Source organism: Cucurbita maxima, unplaced genomic scaffold, assembly GCF_002738345.1.
Source record: "Cucurbita maxima cultivar Rimu unplaced genomic scaffold, Cmax_1.0 Cma_Scf00089, whole genome shotgun sequence".
In the NCBI taxonomy this organism is placed as follows: domain Eukaryota; kingdom Viridiplantae; phylum Streptophyta; class Magnoliopsida; order Cucurbitales; family Cucurbitaceae; genus Cucurbita; species Cucurbita maxima.
In genome coordinates this window covers 262,267-287,347 of record NW_019272105.1, presented here as the reverse complement: position 1 = coordinate 287,347, position 25,081 = coordinate 262,267, and the positions used below count along the sequence as shown (strand labels likewise).

At 38.3% G+C, this 25,081-nt stretch overlaps 2 protein-coding genes and 1 long non-coding RNA gene across 4 annotated transcripts; 2 read left to right on the top strand and 1 right to left on the bottom strand.

Annotated features, from left to right (window-relative positions):
- Nucleotides 1-3,279: 3,279 nt before the first annotated feature.
- LOC111472825 lies at nt 3,280-5,271 on the bottom strand. The gene is made up of 2 exons (XR_002715490.1): nt 5,125-5,271; nt 3,280-3,465 (listed from the first exon to the last, which is right to left on the bottom strand). It is a non-coding gene; the product is annotated as an uncharacterized LOC111472825 (long non-coding RNA).
- Nucleotides 5,272-12,071: 6,800 nt separating this feature from the next.
- On the top strand, nt 12,072-13,133 carry LOC111472832 (transcription factor CYCLOIDEA-like). Its single transcript, XM_023118442.1, has one exon. It carries the CDS (start codon nt 12,136-12,138, stop codon nt 12,958-12,960), a length of 825 nt encoding a protein of 274 aa, XP_022974210.1. The 5' UTR covers nt 12,072-12,135; the 3' UTR covers nt 12,961-13,133.
- Nucleotides 13,134-15,995: 2,862 nt separating this feature from the next.
- On the top strand, nt 15,996-22,855 carry LOC111472834 (protein decapping 5-like). Of its 2 annotated transcripts, XM_023118444.1 has the most exons (8): nt 15,996-16,291; nt 16,970-17,070; nt 17,420-17,491; nt 17,632-18,564; nt 19,475-19,540; nt 21,924-22,127; nt 22,234-22,344; nt 22,418-22,855. In XM_023118444.1, exons 1-8 carry the CDS (start codon nt 16,144-16,146, stop codon nt 22,583-22,585), a joined length of 1,803 nt encoding a protein of 600 aa, XP_022974212.1. In that variant the 5' UTR covers nt 15,996-16,143; the 3' UTR covers nt 22,586-22,855. The 2 variants fall into 2 exon arrangements, with proteins under 2 accessions (XP_022974212.1, XP_022974213.1); XM_023118445.1 differs by lacking the exon at nt 16,970-17,070 and having other exon boundaries at nt 16,212-16,291.
- The last annotated feature ends 2,226 nt before the right edge of the window (nt 22,856-25,081 follow it).

Genomic DNA, 25,081 nt, shown 5'->3' with positions numbered 1-25,081 from the left:
AATCATTTTGGCTTAGTGGATGCAAGAAGAGCAGAGAGAAGTCCAGATGAGCCCAACATACCAAGATTTGCTGGATGATGAGTCTTGAATATACCAGCTTTGGCGCGTGTGATCATAGGATGAGTGCCCAAAGAAGAGAAATCAACAGGAGGTTCAATAGAGGTCGAATTAAAAGTCGAGGGTGGCAAAGTGAAACCTGCAAGAGAAGTATCAACCTGCACAGACTCATCTACAAGGTCAGAACAAATATCACACGGGAATGAACTGGATTGAGGAATGTGCGGTGATGAAGTGGTAGGGGGGGATGAATCAATATGATGAAGATGTGGTTCCAAGAAATTTGAAATAGGAATAGTGGAAAGAGGTTGAGCTTGACAGCTAGGGATAGCAGGAAAGTGAGTTTCATCAAATTGAGCATGGCATGTGATATATAGCTTAGTGGTGGCGGGATCAAGACAGCGGAACCCTTTATGAACAGGACTATAACCCAAAAAATACAAGGAATGCTGCGGGGAGAAAGCTTGTTAGGCATATAATCACGCAAATAAGGATAAATACGACAACCAAAGGGATGAAAATTGTCATAATGTGAAGTGTAGCCATAAAGAAGTTCAAAGGGTGACTTACCTCCAAGAAGTGGAGTAGGCAACCGGTTGATAATATAAGCTGCAGTGCTGAAGGCGTCAACCCAAAAACGAGTAGAAAGATGAGAGTGAACGAGAAGGGTCAAGCCAGTCTCAGTCACATGATGATGTTTTCTCTCAACACGACCATTTTGAGCAGGTGTATATGGACAAGAGAGTTGATGGTGGATGCCAGAATTACGTAAATGAGTTTTGAAACAAGTACTAGTAAATTCGGTACCACCATCGCTTTGAAATACCTTGATACGAGAAGAATATTGATTTTCCACAAATTTTTGAAATTGAAGAAAAATATAAAAAAAAATCAGATTTAAATTTTAAAGGGTAAAACCAAGTGAATTGAGAATAATCATCAATAAAAATAGCATAATAAAGAAAACCCGAATTTGATTTGACGGGAGAAGAACCCCAAAGATCACAATGAATAAGATCTAACACATGAGACGACCTACGTTCATTGCGGGAATAAGGCAATCGATGACTTTTCGCAAGCTGACAAGTATTACATAATGATGGAGAAGGCAATAAAGACGTAAGAGAAAGATGACCTTTTTTATTTAAAAAAGAAATAACAAAATGATTCACATGACCCAGACGAGCATGTCATAAATCATATGAAGCACGTAAATATTTGTTTTTAAGGGCTGAAATAAAAGCAGAGTTGCCGTGCTCCAGCACATATAGCCCTCCATCTCTTTTACCTGTTGCCACCACCCTTCCTGTTTGATGATTCTGGATAGTAATAAGATTATTAGTAAATGTAACGGAGAGAGGAAAATCAGACGTTAATTTACTTATGGAAAGAAGATTTTTAGTGAGCTGAGGGACAACCAAGACATCTAATAAGTGAATATTTGGAACAGGAGAAAGAGTACCAGTGTGGGTAATGGGTAGGGATGCACCGTTTCCTACGATCACAGAGTCCTTGCCCGTGTAATTTTTAGACTGATCCAAAATTGATGGGTCGGCAGTCATATGGGCCGAAGATTCAGTGTCCAGAAACCAATCAGCAGCATCAGGTCCAGCAATAGAACATGACGTGTTAAAGGCTTCAGCAAGGTGAGCATGAGAAGAATCAGTTCGAACATACCGTTGGTTGCAGCGGTCAGTATAATGGCCCTCTTTGCGGCATATTTGGCAATGAGGTGGTCGACGACTCTGACTTGAGTGGGTTCGTCCTCGATTAGAAGAGTTGTTTTTGTGAGAATAAGAACGACCTCGCTGGTTGGTAAAGGAAGCAGGGTGACTTTCATGGGTGCGCCACGATTAGTGGCTGTGAATGCTGTAGGAGTGGAGTCAGAGGACTCAAGGGAGCGCTGGAACAACTCAAAACTTTCAGTTTTAGAGACTAGATCTGCAAAACAGGGGATAGGGGTCAGAGCCATCTGAGCAGTAGAAAAAGCTTAAAATTCGGTGCCGAGTCCACGAAGGAACCAGTGCACTTTATCAATGTCCTCGACGGGTCTGCCAATGGCATGAAGTTGGTCACAAATTTTTTTGAAGGCACGGGCATACTCAGAAACAGGTTTTGTGCCACGTTTCATCAACTGCAAGTCATCCTTGAGTCTCAGTTCACGAGCTTTTGACTGATGGCTGAACGTAGTTTCCAACGCAAGCCAAACATCACGTGCAGTAGAGAGACCAACGACAACAGCCATGGCTTCCTCAGTGAGAGAGGAGAGCAGGAGACAGAGAAGTCGTTGATTGGCTGCTCTCCATGCCAAATATTTGGGGTTGAATGTTGAGGAGGTTTCTGATTCAAAGCGAGGTGGTGGAACCATAGTTCCATCGACATAGCCCAGCATGTCTTGACTCTCAAGGAGAGGGAGAAGTTGGCTTTTCCAAAGAAGATAATTGGAGGGAGAAAGTTTGATGGTGATCCTATGGATTAGAGTATTGAAAGGAAGAAGATGATAACAAGATTCGGAAGCCATAGAAAAGAAAGGATCAGAGTTGTTAAACCGAAAGGGCTCTGATACCATGTGAATGTTTGATTAATCTACCACACCCAAATGGTGGTGAGAGTTCTCTTATTTATAATCATTTACCAAATACAAAAATAAGGTAAATTACAAATAATAAGGAAATAGCGATAAAAGAAAAGAATAATAAATGAATACAATATATTTGCATTTAATAAAAGGGCAAATATGGTAACCCGTAATGTAAGGCAAATATCTAGATATTTGCCTTATAATGAACGGTCAACTATCCTTAACGGTTACATATGAAATATTCTTATACTCATCCATTTTTCTTCTTTTTTTCAAGTGTTGGCAAGTTGTGTTGGAGGAAGCATTTGAGAGTTGTGTGGTTAAAGAGTGGGTTAAACCTAATTCATGGTTGTCACTAATGACCTAAAATAATTTTAAGAAAAATATTTAAAACAAAAGCAAACGTAATTACATCCATTCACAATCAAGTTAAGTACAACATAAACATTTTACCTTCTAAACAAAATTTCAAGAATAAAGCAAAGTAAATACAACAAAAACAAACTCGAGTCTCCAACTCAATTACATTGTTATCTTGATTTGTAAAGACCCGACTTTCGAGGCTTCGAAAATCGGACCGTAAACCAAAGGACGAAATCGAAAACAAACAAAAAGAAAATAAAAGAAAAGAAAAACAAAGTAAAAGATAAGAATACCATTTAATTAAAACAAGAGAGAGAATATTTGTTTCGAAATTATGACCAGAGGAATTACAAATATAAAAGGAAATACAAAAGACTCTAAAAGACCGACAAGGGACCGACGCTCCAGAACAATCCCCTCTGTGACCGCACAGCTCTCGAACGCTCCTCCACCTCGACCGGTACCTGAAAAAAAAGAGTAGAAAGGAATGAGTATAAAAATTATACTCAATAAGCCACCTACGTGTAGGCTCTTATCGCATCCAAATTTTGACAAACTTCCACGGTCTTATTCTTTGGCTCTAGGGCATCTAGTTCACGTCTTAACTCCTTGGGGCATACCCCTTGGGCTTCTTTGGTTCTTCGTCCTTTCATTTAAACCCAAAGAGTTCCCTTATACCAACCTGTGTTTAACTGGTGCGCTGCAAGTAGCTACCTCGGCATGGCTATGAGACTACCTGGTTGCTTACCTAGGAGGTGAGCTGCAACCCCCTAGTCCCATGGTAATCCCCCTTTGTTCGGGGAGGGCTACCTCCCCCATTCCCATCCAACTAAATGGTTCCTTACAACGTGGGTCTCCCATTTCCCATGCTAAAATGACTTTAAAGCAGTCAAATCCTGATCAGGAACCCCCCGGTCTCCCACGAAGACATTAACACCAATCATGCATAAGTAACCTAAGGGTACTCTAGAGGTAGTACATTTACCGTGGTAGTTTCTTATGCTCTTAGGGAATGTTAGGTCTATGCTTAGTGACTCGTCGCTCTAACCAAAAATCCCTAGACTTTATCATAAATGTGGGTCATGGAAATTAATTGAGATTGCACACATCTATCATCTAGCATCATCATACCAAATTCATGCAAAGTAAACATACATGCTAAACGGAGTGATAACATCCATCAACTCCCGGAGCGCAGAATTTACAAGTTTCCATTTTTCTTTCAGCATGAATTAAACATATACATGTAAAGCAGAAGCTTAAAACATAATAGCAACACTCAGATAATTCTTATAATATTTCACATAATACATTCATACTCTTAACAATCAAATTACTTACAATCAATCATGGAAAGCTACCACCTAAGGTAATTAAACTAACATGCATTATAACCAAACGACTCCTACAAATATTTCTTCCTAAAGTTCCGTGTGGTGACTTACCTGATTGACCCATATTTTCGTTTAGCGCTTCTATACCAATAGCGTGTCTACAAATACTGATTATCTCTATTTAAGTCCTACTTCATATAAAAATAGGGTTAGAGTTGTAATCGGGAGGAAATTTGGAAAACAGAAGTAGAACCGGCTGAAAACGCGCGTACACGCGCTCACGAGCCTGAGAAGGTGTTACACGCGCGCGTACGGACGCTGAGGTGTTGCCACGTGGCGCCCGATGAACGATCAGCTGAGGTCGAGGTCGTCGGTTCGAAACCGGAAGGAGGCACTGAAAATCCGAATTCTTTTACGCTGACGCGTGGTAACGCGAAGCCGGGTTGCGCGCGGGTAATCGGGTCGCGGACTCGGGTAGCAAGCCGCCGACCTTCGAATCCTGCCCGACGCGAAGTATTTCTTTGATTTTCTTTTCCAATAGACGCTTGACACGTGGCCCTTCTTCTCCGGCCAGCCTCCTCATTTCTCCTGCTATTTCCAGCATACGATTACTTTTTCCATTTTCTTTGCATTTTCACATTTCGTTCTACTTAACTCGGATCAACATGGTTCCTTCACGAGATTGTAGAGCGTATATTCATCTTTAGGCAGGTATTTTTCTTGTAATTTATTTCTAATCCCCGGGATAATTATCTTAGTCTGAAGATGGCAAGAAACATCAATACCTACCTCTTTGACGAACGCCGGAACTCCCATTTTCGATCTGAATCGATTCCAACTTCCTTCACAGATTTTGAGCGTAATCCTATGTAGATTAACATACTCAAATTTCAGGTTCTAACTCTTACTATATCTCATGAAGGAAATCTGAGAATCTAGATTCAAGAACTTTATCTCTAGATTTTTCCTCGTTGATGGTATTGGACGATCAAAAAGTTAAGAATGTTCTCCTCTAAGTTCTGTGAATATTTCACGAAGAAGGCTCGGCCGGAACCGGATTCCTCGTGGCCGGAGCCGCGGTTACCTCCCTCTCTCTCTAGAACTTTCTTCCTCTCTCTCCTTCTTTTCTATTCTTTTATCTTCTTTTCCCCTCTTTTCCTTTTTTTTTGTAATCATATCTCACTGAACTTAATTCCAGAGGTTTAACAAGAAGGGAGGGTATAATGACTAAATTACCCTTTCATAATTTTCCATCATTTTTCTTAAGTTCTTCCTTTATTTCCATTCATTTTTTTCTTCTATCTCATCTCGAACTTTAGTCTCTAAGACCTTCAATAAAATCTCGAGAGTTTGACTTTAAAGAAAAAAATTAAATTTTAAGCTTTCTATTGAAGCTCGACTCTTACATGATTACACCATTTCACGCCTACCTAAAAAAAAAATTGATGAGTAAAATAATGTATTTGTTAAGTAGCCAACTTGTTATCAACAAGTTGTTTTAATTATCTTCATATCACATTTTAAGTTTTATTAGTAATAGATTGTTTATAGAGTTTTTGTTTATATCGGGTCCTTGGTCCAACCATTACCTAGGCTCCTAGTTTCATCTACTAGGACTTTTCTATTATTAATAAGGTATTTTAGTTAACCTTATGTTTTATATGTTGGCTCTATTTATGCTTACTACAAATTTTGGATTCCATGGAAGACTTACTTTATTTAAGCTTTATCGTTAATAGGCTTGCGATTACCTATTCCTACATTTTAAAAATTCCTCTGTTTTTTAAGCAATACTCTCCCTAATACTTAAAATTTTCTCCTTATGGGGTTTAAAGATTACCTCTCAGGCACAACAATCTAGAGGGGCATGGTTAGTTGTTAGCTAGTCTATCTCGTCGATGGCCCACACGTTGGTATTGATGGGCAATTTCACGCCGTCCACGGTGATGCTCTTCACGACAATGTAGTAGAATGTCGGGGACAGAGGGTTAATCTGCAACGGGGAGTAGCTGGTTTTTGAGGCGTTCGTCACCGGTAGGCTACGGAGGCCGCCTCCGATCATGAGGTAGCTGGTGGGCGGCGGAGAGAGTGTATAATCCATAAGACAACAAGAAAAAGTGTTGCCAAATCGGCGGCCGAGTTGGGAGGAGAAGGAGATCGGGCCTCTGCCCAATCCCATGACTCCACGTGCTCCATTGAATCGGGCGCCCGAAACGCTAGGACCCGAGATCCGGAACCCACATCGAAAGGAGAGGGAGAGGCGGTGACATATTTAGAGAAGAAGCCGGAGGAGAGGGAGGCGTCGGCGTAGGAGTATAGGAAGGGGCAGGGGGAGTGGAGGTGGGTGTGGTTGCAGCGGTGAGAAGGCGGGTGGGGAAGGAGGCGGCAGTGGGGGTCGAAGCAGTGGCGGTGGGCGGAGAAGAGGAGGGAGAGGCGGTGGGTGTCGGAGGAGAGGGCTTGAGAAAGGGAGGAGAAGGGGTTAGTGTGGAGTAATGGGAACTTCAGGTATTGAGAGGGAATGGCATTGGAGGGATCCGCGAGGGATGAGAGGAGGCGGAAAGTGAGATGGGGGAATTGGGAAACACACGGCATTGTAATTTTGGTAGAGATGAGGAAGGAAAGCGCAAGGGTTAAGGCTTTGTTGTCCGTAAAAGGGTGAAGTATGTGGTTGTGCTTTCAATTTTTTGGGCCCAAAGTCTACAACATGAACACATTTATGAATTATGCCCAATGGGAATCAATTTCCATTACCAATAAAATAAAATAAATAAGAACAAACAAGCTTGTTGGTGTTGTTGAGTTAGATCATGGTTAAATAAATACTCAAACTCTCAACTAGATCCTTTTGATAGGTTAACCAGTGTGGAAATTAATTAGCAAACTCCCTAATAATCCTCCCAAAGTAATGTCATAAATTATAAGCCAATTCTATAGTTATCCAAACCCATGAGAATTGAGTTAGGTTTACAAATAGGGGTTAGTTGGCAAACTCCTAGTCGTCCTAGTAGTTTACAAATAGGGATTGAGTTAGGTACAACTGTGGACACATAATACTCGTGATAGGTTGACTAAAAGGAAACTAACTGGAAATCTCCCTAAAATTTTCTAGAGAGTACAACCATACATCATATGTCAGTTCTATAGTTATTCAACTCTGATAGTCGAGTCCAGTTTATGATTAAGAACTACTTGGTGAGTCCTTGATCACCATCTACGTAAAATCACATGCATATACAATGGAGACATAACATAGCAACCTACAAATGGATATATAGTCATAGTTCAATTCAGAGTTCAGTTCGTTCAGCTCTTGGGAAACATGCACAAATAATGTTCAACATGCTCTTGCATACATCAACTCAGCCCATCTCATGCTCAAATATTGATAATAAGCTTCCTATAACATGCTTTTGATCATACTAAAGTTATATTTTCAATCACATTCAAATTAGAGCTCAACAATTTATTTCTCGAGAAACATGCATCATATAAATTCGACATACTTTTCATAGATCAAATCAACTTAGTTCATGCTCAAATTTGTATAACATTTTTCATATATCATACTTTCATGCATACTACAAACATTGCCAAATCTGATGTTTCAATGTGCTTGGTAAACATGATACTTTTTGCTCAAGTTTGGATCCCAAACTGCTCAAATAAGTCTTACAAGATGGACAAAATGCGTGAAATGGACAGTTTGGATCGATTTGATGAACACACGAAATCGTACCTATCTTACCTATCTTTGATTCCTACAAAGCAGATGCAACAGAAACAACAAGTTTAGATTCATCCCAAGGAGTAAATTCAAGCTCAAAAGTTGCGTTCTTAGTTGCGGATTCGTGATTCTTGGTCGAGGCGTCTGAGCTATTCTCCTCCAAAAATGGTTCCATAGACTTGTCTCTCGTACTCTATTGATCCTTCCTCTCCAAAATCGCTCTTCAACTTCTCAGCAGTTATGGAGTTTATCTGAGTTCTTGGCTGCCAACTCGAGCTTCTTCTTCCCCTCCAAGCCTCCACGCCCCCTTGACCCCTGACCGTCCCTGCTCCAGCTTGGCCTCGAAAATGAATGAGTTTGAGTTGTCTTTCGCTGCCTACAAACTCTATACAAACTCTATATTAGATGTATTTCTTCCTCCTAAATTTGAAACTTATTGTTAAGAATGAGAAATAGAAATAGAATTGGGATAGAAAGTATGATATTCATTCATGTTTACACACGTTTAAATAGGATACAAACTATCATTTAATACTTAAAAATAGGAAAATATATAACTAATTAAATCTTGAAAATAAATATAATATATCGTTAATCAAATTTAAATCTAACTTAAAATATACTACTAACAATTCCTAAATATCTCAGATATACTTCTAACTAATTATTAAAATATATCCCAAAACATCATCTGACATATCTCATATGTTTCTTATTGAAAAATTAATATGAATGAAGGCCTATATTTATTAACTAAGAAAGGTAAAAGCTCTTACCCAACCTTTTTATATTGAGATTTGGGTAGTTATAGAAAGGCCAAGAAATTTGAAGCGACCCGTTTATTTTCTTATCATTCCAAGCAATAAATATTATAATCAAAGCATCAAAGATAAAGATAAAACGTCATACAAGTCATGATGCATCATAGATAATATGTCATAATTATAAAGCATAAAAGACATGTGTTGGTGCCACTATGCACGTGTCGTCATACATCAAACAAGTATCTAGCCTATCCTTATAGTAAGATTACTTACTTGGTTGGCCTTAGCTGGCGTTCTCCCTAAATTAATATACGTTAGCTCCCATTCCTCAAAAGCTGTTTTAGGTGTCATCGAAGTTTGCTTCCTATTCGATAGTCCATCGTCTTTCGTTAGTATTTCACAATTATAACAAAATTCAACTTAAAATGATAGAAATAAGGCATTGTAACGAGCCCTATTATCTTAATAAAGGTCAAAATCAGCTGTGTTGGGTAAAAATTGTAGGGTTTGGTGTCCAAATTGCTAAACCGAGTTGTCTAAGCCATTTTTTAGCCGAAGGACTGCGCGGAGCCGAGCCGAGCCGTGAAGCTGAGGGGTTCTTTTTTCTGCAGGTCGGCACGTGGTGTGATGGGAGCAGGACAGGTCGCAGCTTATCTCTCGGGTTGAGGCGCGGGTTCGGGTCAGGAAGAATGGGTACGCGGGTGCTGCAGTCTGGGCTGATAGGGCGATTGGGCCTCGGATTCATGGGCTGCAAGCGAAGCGGGTCACGTTGGTGCAGGCGGCTGGGCTTGTTATGTGGGCTGGGCCAAATACTCGGTTTGGACCTCAGGCCGCGGACAAATGGGTGGAAGCAGGTACACTCCCAGGCTGGGTTCGAGCGGATTGGGGCGAGAGTGGGTGTTGGGCCAAATCAGTGAATTGCAGTGGGTTGTGGGTTAGAGTCGGACCCAGACCCAGATGCCGTTTCTCGTCTTTTTTCTTCCCCTACCTCTCTATCGATCTGCGTTCTTCACTTCCATGAAGTCTATTGGCTTGAAGGCAGCTACAACCATGGATCTATAAATGTCTAAGAAATCGGTATTTCATCTCTTGTTACCGACGACAACGAACATTGGTGAGATGCCAAAATGGAGCTTAGGTGGACGTACAATCGTCGATAATCCCTTTCACGGCGTGAGTTGGTCATTTTAGGCGTCGGGTGCGTGGGTTTCAACTTGCTGGTAAAACGTTCTAGTTTCTCTTTCTCTCTCTTCTATTGAGTGGTGTGAGGCGTGAGGGAGCGTGGTCTCGCGTTTCCAGCGACTACGCGGATATTAAATGACACATGAATGAACAAAATGACATTAGACATTAAAAAAGTCATATAGACGAAGAAAAATGAGTTTCAAGAAATGATTTATAAATAAACGATTTTGAAAACAAGAAGGAAGGGAAGAAAGAGAGAACAAAAATTGTTATTTCCAAACCAACTTTCCACTGTTGGCTAATCAATTGTCACAGTCGTTCTGATCAGATGGTTTTCATGGGAGGGGTCCGCACATGCATTTTCTGCACCAGAAATGGACTGCATTTTTGCATTTTCCAGTTCGCTTGTCATTTGCAACCCGTCCGATAAATATCGAACAACTAAGCTATCTATATCCACCACTAATATATATTATCTTATTTAGGCTCTCTGTTTTGAGATTAGCACAACAAATTAGGTTGTTAGGGTGTGTAGAAAATAAGTAGGGAGATTGAAGTGACCCACAAAGGCAAAGCCATTCTTCTTTGATTGCTCAGAAACAAGGCCTCCGTCATTAACGAACCTCACCTCCACAGCTCAAAGCCTCCGCCATTAACAAACCTAACTCTTTGCTTTAGATTAGTGTCAGCTACGGCTCTTCCTTTTTCATTCTCTCCTAAATTAATGGATCCACTCTTATCTTCCTTTGGACATCTTCCTCTTTCTTATTTATGCCTTCTTCCTATTTGCATGGTAAAAAAGATATTATGATTAGTAATGCAGTACAAGTCATTCCCGAAATACAGTAGAAAAATAATATAAACAAAAACAAAAAAAAAGTTTTTCATAATTTTGTGATCATACATCATTAAATTAGAGAATTGCCAACAAAAATTTGGTTTTTTTTACGAACTTGATGTTGATAAATACGCAGATTTAGAAATTCATTTCGGACAATTGAACCTTCTCAAACAGTTTCTTTTTAAGAACTTTGTTTTCTCTCGAGATTTCCCTTGATTCCCTTGATTGATTATTTATCGTTTTTTCTTTTTTCTTTTTTCTTTTTTCGTTAGGTTTCATGGAGATACGCAACTTCATAGGCTTCGGGGAAAATTTTGAAAAAACAAAATTTGTAAGCATGGGATTTGATGATAAGTAAATTTATCATCCGTGGGTAAGTTGTCATGAACATGTATTGTCGTAACTTTCACTTAGTTCATAACGGTTCAGATTCTCATATATTTTAGTTACCAACTCTCATTTACTTGTTCATATTTTTATTTACTTTGGTTATTAACTGTCACTCCGTTCATAATTATTTAATATTGTTATAGCTATAGAAATGTTTGTATAGCATGGTTTGAGGCGTGGAGTCATTTTCATTTTGTATTTGACTAGAGTCAATTGAGATTAACTTTGCAGTGTGAGAGCGTGACAGATACACTTGTAAACACTTTTAGTTACCATGATTAGCTACCACGGTGGATATAAGTGAATTTCTTCTCTCTAAACCACGTAAATCTTTGTCTCAATGTTTAGTTTTTGTTTGTGGGTGTGTGAGTGTGTGAGTGCGATCAATCTTACTTCCGCTTCCGGTACAACAATTGGATATCAAATCACTAAGTTGTGTTACATTTGGGGTACAACAAGTAGAGAATGAATTGGTAGAAGTATATAGAATGAAGAGGAGTGTAAATAAGAGAGAGTGAATTAACAGTAGAGAGAGTTGGTCTTACAGTCAAAGAAAGCGCTGTCTCTGTCTCTATCTGTATCTCTATCTCTATGATTGTGTTGAAAAAGAAAGAACAGTAGTAGTAGTAGTAGTGATAGGTTAAAAAATGTGAGAAACCTGTCGGACCCGAACCCACGTGAAGTGTCACCACTCAGATGCTGCTGCTGCACTTTTATGCTTACTTTTGTTTCCCTATTCACTCACCAATTTACTTCCCTTTCTTTCTCTCTCGCATTCACTGCAAATGCACCCACACGCCCTATGCCTTCCTATCATTCCTATCCACTCACTCCCACAGTCCCCTCTCCCTCTCCCCTGCCCCCATCCCCCAATACCCACGCAGGGCTCATCTCCCATGATGAACCCAAACATGTTTGGTTCTAACAACAACACCCAAACTAATCACATTGCTTTACAACATCAGGAACAACATGAGGAGAATTTGTATCTACATTTCCCACATCCTTTTCTTGACCACGATGACCTGTTTTTAACCCACATTTTGTCGTCCCAACAGTTCTTCATTGGTGCGGATTGTTGGGGAGAACAAGAACAAGAACATGAACATGATCAGACAAAGCAAAACTCGGAGAAGCCGAGGATTGAAGTAGTGAAGAAGAAGAAGAAGAAGTGCAGTGGTAATAGAAAAAATGGAAGCTCCAGAAAGAAAACAGGGAAGAAGGACAGACATAGTAAGATCTACACAGCACAGGGCCCAAGAGACCGTAGAATAAGGCTGTCCCTTCAAATTGCGAGGAAATTCTTCGACCTTCAAGACATGCTAGGCTTTGACAAAGCTAGCAACACCATTGAGTGGCTTCTCTCTAACTCAACCTCCGCAATTAAGGATCTCCAACACAGCTTAGCCAACAACAGCGGGCATAGGTATGGCAGTGTGTGTTGTGGGTCGACCGAGGCCGTGTCAGAGATGATTAGGGATAATAATGGCGGTGGCGGAGCTGCAAAAGAAGCTGCTTTTATGGCCACTCCCAAACACAAACAGAGCAGGGCATTACGTAGGGTAGGCAGAGAGTCGAGGGATAGGGCAAGAGCTAGGGCAAGGCAAAGAACAATGTTGAAAAAAACAAAACAACCCATTTCCAATCTCCAAGATGTGAGCTCAGTTGTTGCGATTTCTGATGATCTCTGGGATTTTGCATCAATCCAAAGTATTTTGTGAGGTAATCATAATTCCCCATCGCAAAACCCTGATTCTTCAACACTTGCTTGCCCTAATTGCCCTAATCTTAAATAAATAACCCTAATTCAAAGGGTGTGATATTATTATCCAGATCTACCTTCTCCCACCTGTTTCATATCATCATAAGCCAACACTAGTTTAATTAAAGTGGATTTCTTTCATTTTTTGTTCATCAAATTCTGTACTACCGTTTCATAAATTGTGTACAAAGCTGTTGTATTGTATTAAATTCAAAGTTTATCTGAAAAGTATGATGCTGCATATGGCTTGCGGTGTCTGGGCTTTGATGTAAGTATGTTCTACTTCAATTGCAGCGAAACAGCACAAAATGGGAAAAGAATGAATACACAGACACTCAAATCTTAGCCCTAACTGTGTGGGAAACTGAGACATAGGGTTGATACTTAATTTTCATTGCAATCAAACCCTATAATCATGTGGGAACTGATGTAAATCTTCCTTTTACATCAACTTTATTTCATTTGATTCATTTGTTGATTTAATTTTGTCTCAGTTTTGTTTTTATAATTTAACAATGATGTAAAAGGATAATATTTAGAAAAATCTAAAAAAATAATGAAAAATGGGGAAATCAGTCAAAGGTAAATTGGTCTTTTTGACCCACCTTTCCTAATTAGGGGTCTCAAAGAACCCTAGCCATTGAAGAGTGAGAGATGAAACGAAAAAGGAAAAAGGAAAATAGAGAAAATAAAAGAGGGGTTTTCAGATTCTTAGAGGGAGAAAGTTGAAATCTACTCCCGACCGCAATTTGGAGTCGAAATTTCGGTAGAGTTCCTTTACGAGACTTGTTGGGTTGTGAAAATATTATGAGTTTTTGAATCAAAACACTAATTGAAATTTGAAATAAATAAGCGTTAAAAGCAAACACTCTATCCTAACTTAAATGGAAGAAAATAAGTACAATTATCCTATGCATGTACCATAATCTCCAATTATGATGTGGTGGTCGTGCTTACACGAATATCTTGGCTTTACTTAAAATAGAAGTAGTATGTGGCTTCGGTATTTTAAGAAATAGTCAAGCCCCATTACTGAGGTTAAATGCAAATACATAATATCATGAATGAGATCTATTATAATAGTTTATTTTACTTATGCAGCTATCCTAAATGGGCTAATTGAATCTGTATTTATTGTTCTACACACGGTCTACATGTGTGAGTATGGACCCACACGTGTGAATGTCTTAAGGAATAAAAAACTAGCAAAAATTAAGGCTAAGAATCAAGAACTAAAAACCAAGGTTAGATGAAGAAAGACCTAAGTTCTCAATACTAAGAATCCATAACCTGAAAACTAAGGCCCTTGGGTTTTCCAAAACCAAGTTTAAGAACTCAAAACCCAAGACCTGGGTCCTTGGGCTAGATCATGACAAGAACTTAGAATTCAAGAATAGAACTTAATGGCCTAAGTTCTCCACCTTTAAATAGAGACGACTAAGAAAGAAAATTTTCAAAAATGAACCGAGGTAGGTAACCTTCTTCCCCACTCGATATCTCAAGGTACAATGCATCATTTTATGTGAGGCCAATTCCTATGCTCCATGATTGATAAGGCTACAAGTTTGGGGAAGAAATCAACCCTAAAGAACCACTATAGAAGGTTGATGATTGTAAGTTGTGGCGGAGGTAAGCGTTGGCAACAACTTCTTGTAGTTAAATGAAGAAGATGATGGCGTGGGCGATTTCAACTAAACTAGCCACACCATGGTTTACGTGACACAATCTTAATTAATCTTTCTCAAAGTTGAGGGAAAGTAACTTTGGGAAGGACTTGAACCGATCCCCTAGCGCACCCGAACAAGTAATAATCACTTTGGTCTTTTCATAAGAATTACTTATAGGAATCACTTGAAATTTACCTAGAGAGTTAATATTTCTCATAGTTCAGTGAATAGGAAGAGATTAGACTAAGAACCATACTCAAAAGAACCTAAAATAGACATTTTAATCCGGATTTACCTATTAAGACCCAATAGGGAGTAATTTAAGGAAATGACTCTCTTAATGACATCCCATTATAATGAAATTTTAAATTATAACCTAATATCACATGTTGAATTGAAAGAGTATAAGAGCATCTTTAGGGCATAAACTAATTATCAGGATAAAATGACTAAAATGCCCATTTATAATGTTTCATAGTTTAGAACTATAAGCTTATAAGCTTGTGAACCATGATTTATGCTCTAGGCTAAAGAGCCCAGCCAAGTAGGTTGGTTCCCATAAATGCACCATCTAAGTCTGACCCCTAGACTATTAGATACTACTCTATCAAGGCTCGCCTCATGTCTTAAGTCAATGTAGACCTCTCGATATGCGATACATCATGATCATATATTTTCTTCACTTTGGTGGAGTGGTCTATCCAAATATCCTTGTAGGATGTTAGAACCCAAATGGTGTCGTGGGGAGGTAGAGAATGTCGTAGAAACTATGGGCAAAATTGAGATTATGAAGCTCTTACTTTTTTTTTTCTTTCTACTTTAAAAATGAAAAATATTTTAACGCTTGTACATGGTAGTTCATAGCACAAATCTCTTGAAAAGTAGGTTGTTATTGTAGGGTGCAAGTAAAGCCGATTAACCTAATAAAACAGTCCAAATCAAACAAAATCATTAGCAATTCAATTTCGATTCAATTGATTGAAGTTGGATGATCATGATCGAAGAAGCAATGAAGATGTTAATGTAGTTGGTTGACAACAATTAGAAGAAGTTACATAAAAAATGAGAATAACATTTAATTGGCATGCAACCAACACCCACACCCTGCGCCTGAGTCGCATGCAACTACTTCATGTTTTATTGGCATGGGTGGTTCGTGAATGAACTAATCCGCGCTTATTATACCTTTTGATTAGTGCAATATCATTATCTTATGATTTCTTTACTATCAATAAGCAAGTAGTCCGTTCAAATCGAATTAAGTTGGGCTGTTAATGTGAATCTAAACATTTTAAAAAACTAATTTTAGGGCATTTTTGACCAGTTACCCAAACAAAATAGTCTCGACAGATTGGGTTGTTTCCCTCTTCCAAAAAAAGAATTGAGAATCTGAGGCCAAAGGTCTCGCCTCTAAAAACCTAAAACTCTACTGTCTCGCCCCTCATTGTGTTAGTTTATGTTCGAGTTTCTTAGATATGGCTTCAGATGCTGGTTCTAAGGCGACTTCTGCTGCCGATTCCTACCTTGGAAGCTTCATAACTTTGACTTCCAAGAGTGAAATTAGATACGAAGGCGTTCTGTACAACATCAACACGGAAGAGTCCAGTATTGGACTGAGAAACGGTATTTTTTTACATTATTTTTTCCGCAGTCCTTCTCAAGATTTGGGGCTGTGTCGCTTACCGCTTTTCTTTTTGGGTTATAACTTTCCTGATTTTGTCAATGCATGGACATTTCCATTTTTTATGGTTAGAGAATGAGATTTTTTTTTATGAAATTTCGTTTTGGTTTCATAATAACGAGGCTTTGAGTAGGTAATTGAGGGTTAACATTTGTGGCTTGAACTGACTTTGATATGCGATAATGCTCAAATTACCCTTGTTCTTAATTTTCTTTTTCTAGACAGTATTCTATTAGCCCAATAGCCTGGTCGAAAGTAAAAAGTTGTTTGTGCTTTATTTATGTATGAATTTATCATTTATCGTACCACTGATTTAATCTTCTCTTTCGAAATGCTTTCTTGTTCTCGGTTGATTAGTGCGGGCAAGATTTTAAACCACGATTTTCTGTATCTTTGTTTGCGGGCAATATTTTGTTGTCTTTGCAAGAATTGATTGTGAGTTATTATTACTCCCCTTGGGGAGTAGATTGTTCCTCATATCGGTCTTGAATTGAAATTCTTGAGAACCATGTACCACCAGAATGAAAATTTCTGGCATCTAAAAGGTTTTCTCTACTGTTTTCACATCTATACATCAAACACCAAGCTAATTTACTATTTATTCATTTTATTTGGGGTAGTGAGATCCTTTGGAACAGAAGGAAGAAAGAAGGATGGTCCCCAAGTCCCTCCAAGCGATAAATTTTTTGAGTACATCTTATTCCGTGGGAGTGATATCAAGGTATCAAATGCATTGAAAATTATGTTTGATATGATACTTTGGTCCTCTAGTTTTGTTTTTTTTTTAAGATAGGATCGGTAAATTCCCTGTTGTTTAGAGTGAATGGCAGATATCACGATTGGAGTTTCTGTCTCTTGCTGATTACCACTTGAATATCCGATTATGTGAGCCTGCTGGCTCAATGTGGTACTTCTGTTTTGTGCATGCTTATTCTTTTTTTACGGATTTCTTACTGCTTTCATTTTTTCATTTTCTTTTGATATTGTATGCTGAAGAGTCGAGATGGGACCTGGATTCATTTCCTTTCCAATGCTTTGATCAATAAGAAGCTCTTTTGTGCCCTTGGCAGGATTTGCAGGTTAAATGTTCTCCACCTGCTCAGCCGACAGCACCTATAAATAATGATCCAGCAATTATTCAAGTGCGTGTTTTTCTTTTTTAAAGAAGATTGTATTTTTTTTTTCTCTAATTTTTTAGTATATTAAGGCGTGTTAGCTTTTATTATGATTATTTTTCTTTTCGAAAGGATGTTGGCCTTATTCTTATTTGTGGCTTATGCAGTCTCACTACCCCGCCTCAGTTTCCCCATCTACCAGCATGCATTCTGTCGCCAGTGGGTCATTACCTGATCATACTTCCCACACGGCATTTGGATTCCCTCCGTCTAATTTTCAAGGTGGTTTGCCTCCGTATCAACCTGGAGGCAACTTGGGGTCATGGGCAGCTTCTCCTCCGCCTCCTCCTAGTTCAGATGGCAGTGGACTTGCCATGCCCTTGTATTGGCAAGGGTATTATGGCCCACCAAATGGGCTTCCTCAGTTACACCAGCAGTCGATAATACGTCCTCCTGGTCTATCAATACCTTCATCCATGCAACAGTCAATGCAGTATCTGGACATTAATGCATCTTTACCCATTGGAGCTTCAAAACAACCAGAAGCTCCGTCTTCCTTGCCCCCTGCTAGTAATAGTTCTCCTAACTTGACCTCCACTGCTCTGCCTCCAACTTTTTCATCAGCTTTGCCAATGTTCCCCTTTGTTTCTATTTCTGAAACGATACCAAGTTCAGTTGCTAATAAGACAAATGTTGCTACCCTTCCCGGATCCCCTGTCAGTGTTAGTTTGCCAGTAGGTCCGATACTGTCTTCATTTTCTACTTCAAGTGCGGATGTCAGTTCTGCCATACCGCCAATCACTAATGAACCCATTGCAGTTTCTGGTCCTTCATTACTGTATCAAAGTGCGTCCCAGTCAACTTCATCTGTAGTTGGAATATCTAACTCTCGCACAGAATCTTCTACACCTTCTCTAGTTACCCCTGGGCAGCTATTGCAGTCTGCGCCCACTGCTGTGGTTCCATCCCAATCTTCACATACAGTGCATAAGGATGTGGAAGTGGTCCAGTCATCATCGTTAAAACCTTCTATGCCAGTGACAACAGAGACTCAGCCACCAATATTACCACTACCTGTACAGTCAAGGCCTGTCCAGAAGGTGTTTTACTAGTTCATAAAATGCAAATGGTTATTTATTTATTTATTTTTTGTGTCTGATTTGTTAGTTTTCTGTTATCTCTTTAATTTTCCTCCTCTAGGTGTACCTTTGTGCACGATAGGTTCTTTGAGGTTTGTTGTTGAACTTATGATTGATTTCACGTTTAATTCTGATAGGCAGGTTGGAGTTCTAGATATGATAAGGCTTGTCTTTCAGAGGCCTCTTCTGTCGAAGTCTATGTTTTAGGAGATTACATTAGAATGAAGTGATCAAAAGTGACAACGTAAAGGGCAAAGGGACAAGGGGTCCCCACCCCAGGAAAGAGGCTACAAAACATTTCAAATTATTGCATTACATAGTAAATTAGTTATATACTTACGAACAGGGATTTGGTCATACTATCACTTGGGTTTTCTTGTAGAGGTCTTCTTAGTCAAAGTCTGTTTTAGGAGAGACTAACCACTTAAAATTATTGCATCACATAGTGAGTTTGTTATATATTTACCGACAGGGATTTGGTCATCCTATCACTTAAATTTTCTTCTAGAGGCCTTCTTAGTGAAAGTCTGTGTTTTAGGAGATTACTGAACATATTAATTATTGGATCAGTGAGTGATATATTTACCATTGCTTATTTCTGGTTTTTTAGTTTACAGCTGGAACTGCTACGTAAATCTTTTCCATTTCGTGAACAGTTGTATGTTATCGTATCTGATTAGTATCATATTTTCTTTATACCTTTATCCGAACTTAACTTCATTATTCATATGTTCAATTACACAACCATAGTTTTAGATAAGTGGAAATACAAATTGATGTCTCAATGGCTGCCTTTTTTTTTTTTTTTTTGTCCTTGTTAGTTTATGTTATGGAGACACTGATTTTTTTTCCCCTTTACACTGGGAATCAGTCAAATGGTGCTCATTTTCAGGCTCGGCATTTTTACAGAGGACGTGAAAGAGGAAGAGGCTCTGGGGTAATGTGTACGTTTTTTTTTAATAATAAACTAATAATTGGTGTAGACATCACTGATCAGTTCTAATCAGAGTTTAACAATGAATTACTTGATGTTAACATCTTTTTCTTTTGGTAATCAAAGGCTTTGTAGCATAGTCATTTGAGTAAATGCTGTTAGATGAACACGATTCTCCACAATGGTATGATATTGTCCACTTTGAGCATAAGCTCTCATGGCTTTGCTTTGGGCTTCCCCAAAAAGCCTCACACCAATAGAGTTAGTATTCCTCACTTATAAACCCATGATCGTTCCCTAAATTAGCCGATGTGGGACTTTCATCATCCAACACCTCCCCTCGAACAAAGCACGCCTCCCCTTAATCGAGGCTCGACTCCTTTAGAGTCTTAGTCATTTTTGACTGCCTTCGTACCTTCGAGGAGGCTTGACTCCTTTTTTCTTTTTTTTGGAGTCCTTTGTTCGACATTTAAGGATTTGCCAATCTATTGGCACGGCTAAGTTTAGGGCATGGCTCTGATACCATGTTAGACGAACACGACTCTCCACAATGGTATGATATTGTCCACTTTGAGCATAAGCTCTCATGGCTTTGCTTTGGGCTTCCCCAAAAGGCCTCACACCAATGGAGTTAGTATTCCTCACTTATAAACCCATGATCGTTCCCTAAATTAGCCGATGTGGGACTTTCATCATCCAACACCTCCCCTCGAACAAAGCACGCCTCCCCTTAATCGAGGCTCGACTCCTTTAGAGTCTTAGTCATTTTTGACTGCCTTCGTACCTTCGAGGAGGCTTGACTCCTTTTTTCTTTTTTTTGGAGTCCTTTGTTCGACATTCGAGGATTTGCCAATCTATTGGCACGGTTAAGTTTAGGGCATGACTTTGATACCATGTTAGACGAACACGACTCTCCACAATGGTATGATATTGTCCACTTTGAGCATAAGCTCTCATGGCTTTGCTTTGGAACACGACTCTCCACAATGGTATGATATTGTCCACTTTGAGCATAAGCTCTCATGGCTTTGCTTTGGGCTTCCCCAAAAGGCCTCACACCAATGGAGTTAGTATTCCTCACTTATAAACCCATGATCGTTCCCTAAATTAGCCAATGTGGGACTTTCATCATCCAACAAATACTACCCACACCCTCTTTGGTGGATCTCTGGATGTAGGCTGATGAGATCTAAAAGCTCATGGAAAACTATCTCTTCCAGTTTTTTATAAATACTCCATAGATGATGGCTTAGACAACTATTTTTGGTAGGGTTGTTGGGTGAGGGAGAAACTCCTTTGTATCATTCCCCCATCTGTGCCACCCTTTAGATTTGAGGTGGTAGTCAATGGCCTTTGTCATGCGGCATTTGGGTGAGTCTTCTATTATCTTTGGGTTCCATCCCTCTACGGATGGGGAATTGTTGGAGATTTCTACTTCTGCTTTTGTGGAATGTTCTTGCTGGTCAGAAAGGAGGGGCCTGTGTTCCGGACCCTCACCCTTACCAGGGTTTTTCTTAGCTCATGTTTTCACCTTGTGTGTTACTTTGCTCTCACCTTCATCTCTTCTTTTTCATCTCTCTAGAGAAGGTTAATTCTTTTTCCTTACTCTAGAAGGTTAAGATTCTTAGGAACATAAAGTTCTTTGCATGATAGGTCTTCGTGGGAAAGGTAATACTATAGACCGGGTGGAGACAGTTTTCTTTTTGGGGCCTTAGTTCCTTTTGTAGAGGTACGTCAGAGACCCTCAACACCTTATTGTTTGGAGCTCTAGTTTGCTCAAAGATTTGGACCCATTTTCTTGGAAACTTTCAAAGTCTCTCTAGTGCGGAAGAGGGATTGCAGGGCTGCTATGATGGGGGAGTTCTTTTTGTTTCTTCTTTGTTGGGAGATGGGCAAATTGCTATTGCAGGCTTGCTTTTGACTGTTATTTGGGGATTTTGACAGAGAGGAATCATAAAATTTTTTTAGAGAGAGGGGGAGTTGTGGTGAGGTCATTAGGTTTAATGCCTTTGTTTGGGCCTTGGCAACAATTTTCTTTACTTATCAGTTAAGACTTTGTTCTTAATTTCTCATTCATTTTGAGTGAATAAGATTTGGACTGGAATTAGATTGATTTGCTAGAATTCGAATTGAAACATCATAGATTGCCCTTTGAAAACGAACTTGGAAATTTGTCTGATTAAGGAAAAATATAAAAAACATGCTGAATATTAAAATAATTGAGATGAGGTGATTGATTAATGAGTAATGTATTCATTTTGTTGGATACATAACCTGAAAATACATCATTGTTGGGTTAATTTGTAGGTGTAAGTTGTATTTATGTTTGAGGTTGAACATCCGAATGATCCTAGAGTTCAACATTTTCACATTTTTTACATTGCAGAAGAGTTCCCGTCCTGTGACCAAATTTACCGAAGATTTTGATTTCATAGCAATGAACGAGAAATTTAACAAGGATGAAGTTTGGGGAAGTCTAGGTAAAGGGAGTAAATCTTATCTCAAGGATAAGGATGTGGATGGAACGGTTAGTGATGAGGATGACGCTCGGGAAGAAGACGAGGGTGAACTCTCACAGGCTGGGATCAAGGTGAGAACATCCTTTAAGTCTGAGTAATTGAAATTTAGGTGTAATCAAATGATGGATTCAAATATTTTTAAACCATGACATATTAGTTGTTATCCTTTGTCTGCAGCCCTTGTATAACAAGGATGACTTCTTTGATTCACTCTCTTATAACGCTATGGATAATGATCCTCAAAATGGTCGGACGAGATATTCAGAGCAAGTAAAGATAGACACAGAGGTAACTTTTCTTGTTGTTGTGCCTCTTACATTTAAAATTGCTGCATTTTATGTTTTCCTGACTGTTATTGCAGACTTTTGGCCACTTTTCGAGGTATCGGGGAGGCCGAGGTGGCCAAGGTCCTGGACGTGGAGGGTATTTTCGTGGAGGTTACCATGGAAGAGGATATGGCTATAATGGGAGGGGTTGGGGGCGGGGGCGAGGGAGAGGGCGGGGGCGATCATCATTTAATCATTCATAGTCCAACCGGTGTGTATCGGTCGGGCTCATATGGTATAAATGGCCCCATATTGATTTGAATCGAGAAAGGATATGTTCTTTTATAGAGTGCACCTCTCTCCCGGTTTGTTCCAAAATAATTAGATTGTTATTTTTTCTCCCCATTTTGATCATTGCCCTGTTTACCTTGTTTAAGAGTTGTTGGTTTAACAAAGAATTTGGTTTGTGGTGGAAGATTTAATTGTAAACCAAGTTGGGTTTTAATAATATACATGACATTAAGATCTTTTTTAAAATGTTAAAGGAAGCCTTAATCATTGTCATATTAGAACTAAGAAAGTTGTGGTGTAAGGCACTATCTTTTTGTTGTGAATCCAGAGTAATCAGATTAAAATATATTAAGCACATGAATAGAATTAATAGAGCATTATTTAATTTATCAAAACATAAGGCCAAAGGCTACATCAACCTTAGAATAAAATAATCTCTGTCATTCTTGGGCCAAACACTAAAAAAAAAAAAAAAAAAAAAAAAAAAAAAAAAAAAAAAAAAAAAAAAAAAAAAAAAAAAAAAAAAAAAAAAAAAAAAAAAAAAAAAAATCTTACATTTAAAAAACATCATAATTAAAACTATAAGATAAGACTACTTTATGTTGAAACTCTCTAAATTCTCCTCTGCCTCGTAAAAATTAAACCTAACATCAAACATATCATGTATGTAATGCATCGAAACATAAATCACGTACATACAACATGCATTACAACTTTCATCATACTCATACATCATCATGCTCACTCATACATCATCATAACATCATACATCCTCATACTCATCATACTCATCATACTCATCATACATCATCATACTCATCATACTCATCATACTCATCATACATCATCATACTCATACATCCTCGTAAATAAAGCTCCATGCAAACAATTCTAGCCTATTCTATTGTAAGACCACTTACTGAGTATTTTTCGGTCTATCCTATTGTAAGAGCACTTACTGAGTATTTTTCGAAATACTCAGGCCATATCATTTACTGGTAAATGCAAAGTGCCCATGTACGAATGATTGTGACATCACAAGTAGTACGGATGACTGTGACATCATAAGTAGAGACTATGACACTTGCATAGGGTAGTTGCATGTTTAAATTCCTAGTCTTAGGTTAGAATAGGACGTTTGCATTTCATTATTTAAATTATTTCATTTGCAATTTTTTTTGCTTTAATTTTAAGACAATGTTTTCTAGAATTTTGAAGTGTTCTGAATGTTTTTAAATTTTAAGTTAATTAAGAGATGAACATTTTAGAGTTATATCCCGCATTTAAAAGATGAGCATGAGACGTTAGTAACAATTCTGAGTATGTAGAAATTTAGGGTCATTACATGAGTCTTAAATGATAAAATTTATCTCTTAAAACAATGAAAACTCAAATAACTAGAACAATGAAATGCAACACATACATATATTTTACAGAGGACGGATTAAATTGATTTATAAAAAGATATTAAATATTTTATGATCCAGTTTTACATAAACTCATTCAATACCCTGTTCACGTATCTTCACACAAACGATTTGAATCAAATCATTTGTAGCAATTATAAGGTAGACTATGAATAATGTTACCATGTTAATGTACCAAACTTTATCCATATACTATAAGATCCTTTAGATTACTTTTTTGTCACACTTGATTTGATTTTCATTGAATTCTGGACCATGACTAAGAAGACAAGACAACGGTAAACTTAAAAAAAAAAAAAAAAAAAAAAAAAAAAAAAAAAAAAAAAAAAAAAAAAAAAAAAAAAAAAAAAAAAAAAAAAAAAAAGTGAAAAATACAGTAAAATTTCGAGCAAATGAAAATCATACAACATCATTGTCAAAATAAAAAAATCCAAAACGAACAAAATTCAAAATAAGTGTTATTCAAGTTATTTACAAATAGGGAAGAAGAATGAGATTAAAAGTATACAAATTACAACCCAAAAAAATACAAATTAGAATGATGCTTCCGGTCGACATTTATCTACGACAGCACATCTCCTAAGCACTCTCCCACCTCAACCAATAACATGTGATCATAAAATAAAAAAAAAAAAAAAAAAAAGAAAGGGATGAGTATAAAAATACTTTGTAAACAACCTACTTCTAGGCTTTTATCACATCCAATTCCTAGTAGGTTTCCACGAGTTTTTCTCTAGGCTCAAGGAAGTTTGGGCCTCCACATCTATGTGAGCTTCTGTGTAGGTTTCAAAGTTTCAGAAACAACTATCATGAGTCAACTATTTGTGTAGTCCCAAGTTCCTCTTTAAGACCAGTTTATCAAATCGCAGCCTCAACCTTAACTCGTTTCTTCACGCAATAGAAATACTCACCCTAACAACTACCCATGTAGACCCAAGTCCCATTTTCAAAATTGGTGTACAAAATTGCGACTTCAGCCTTAACCCATCCTACACACAATAGAAACATTCACCTTGAGACAACTACCTACCTGAGTAGTCC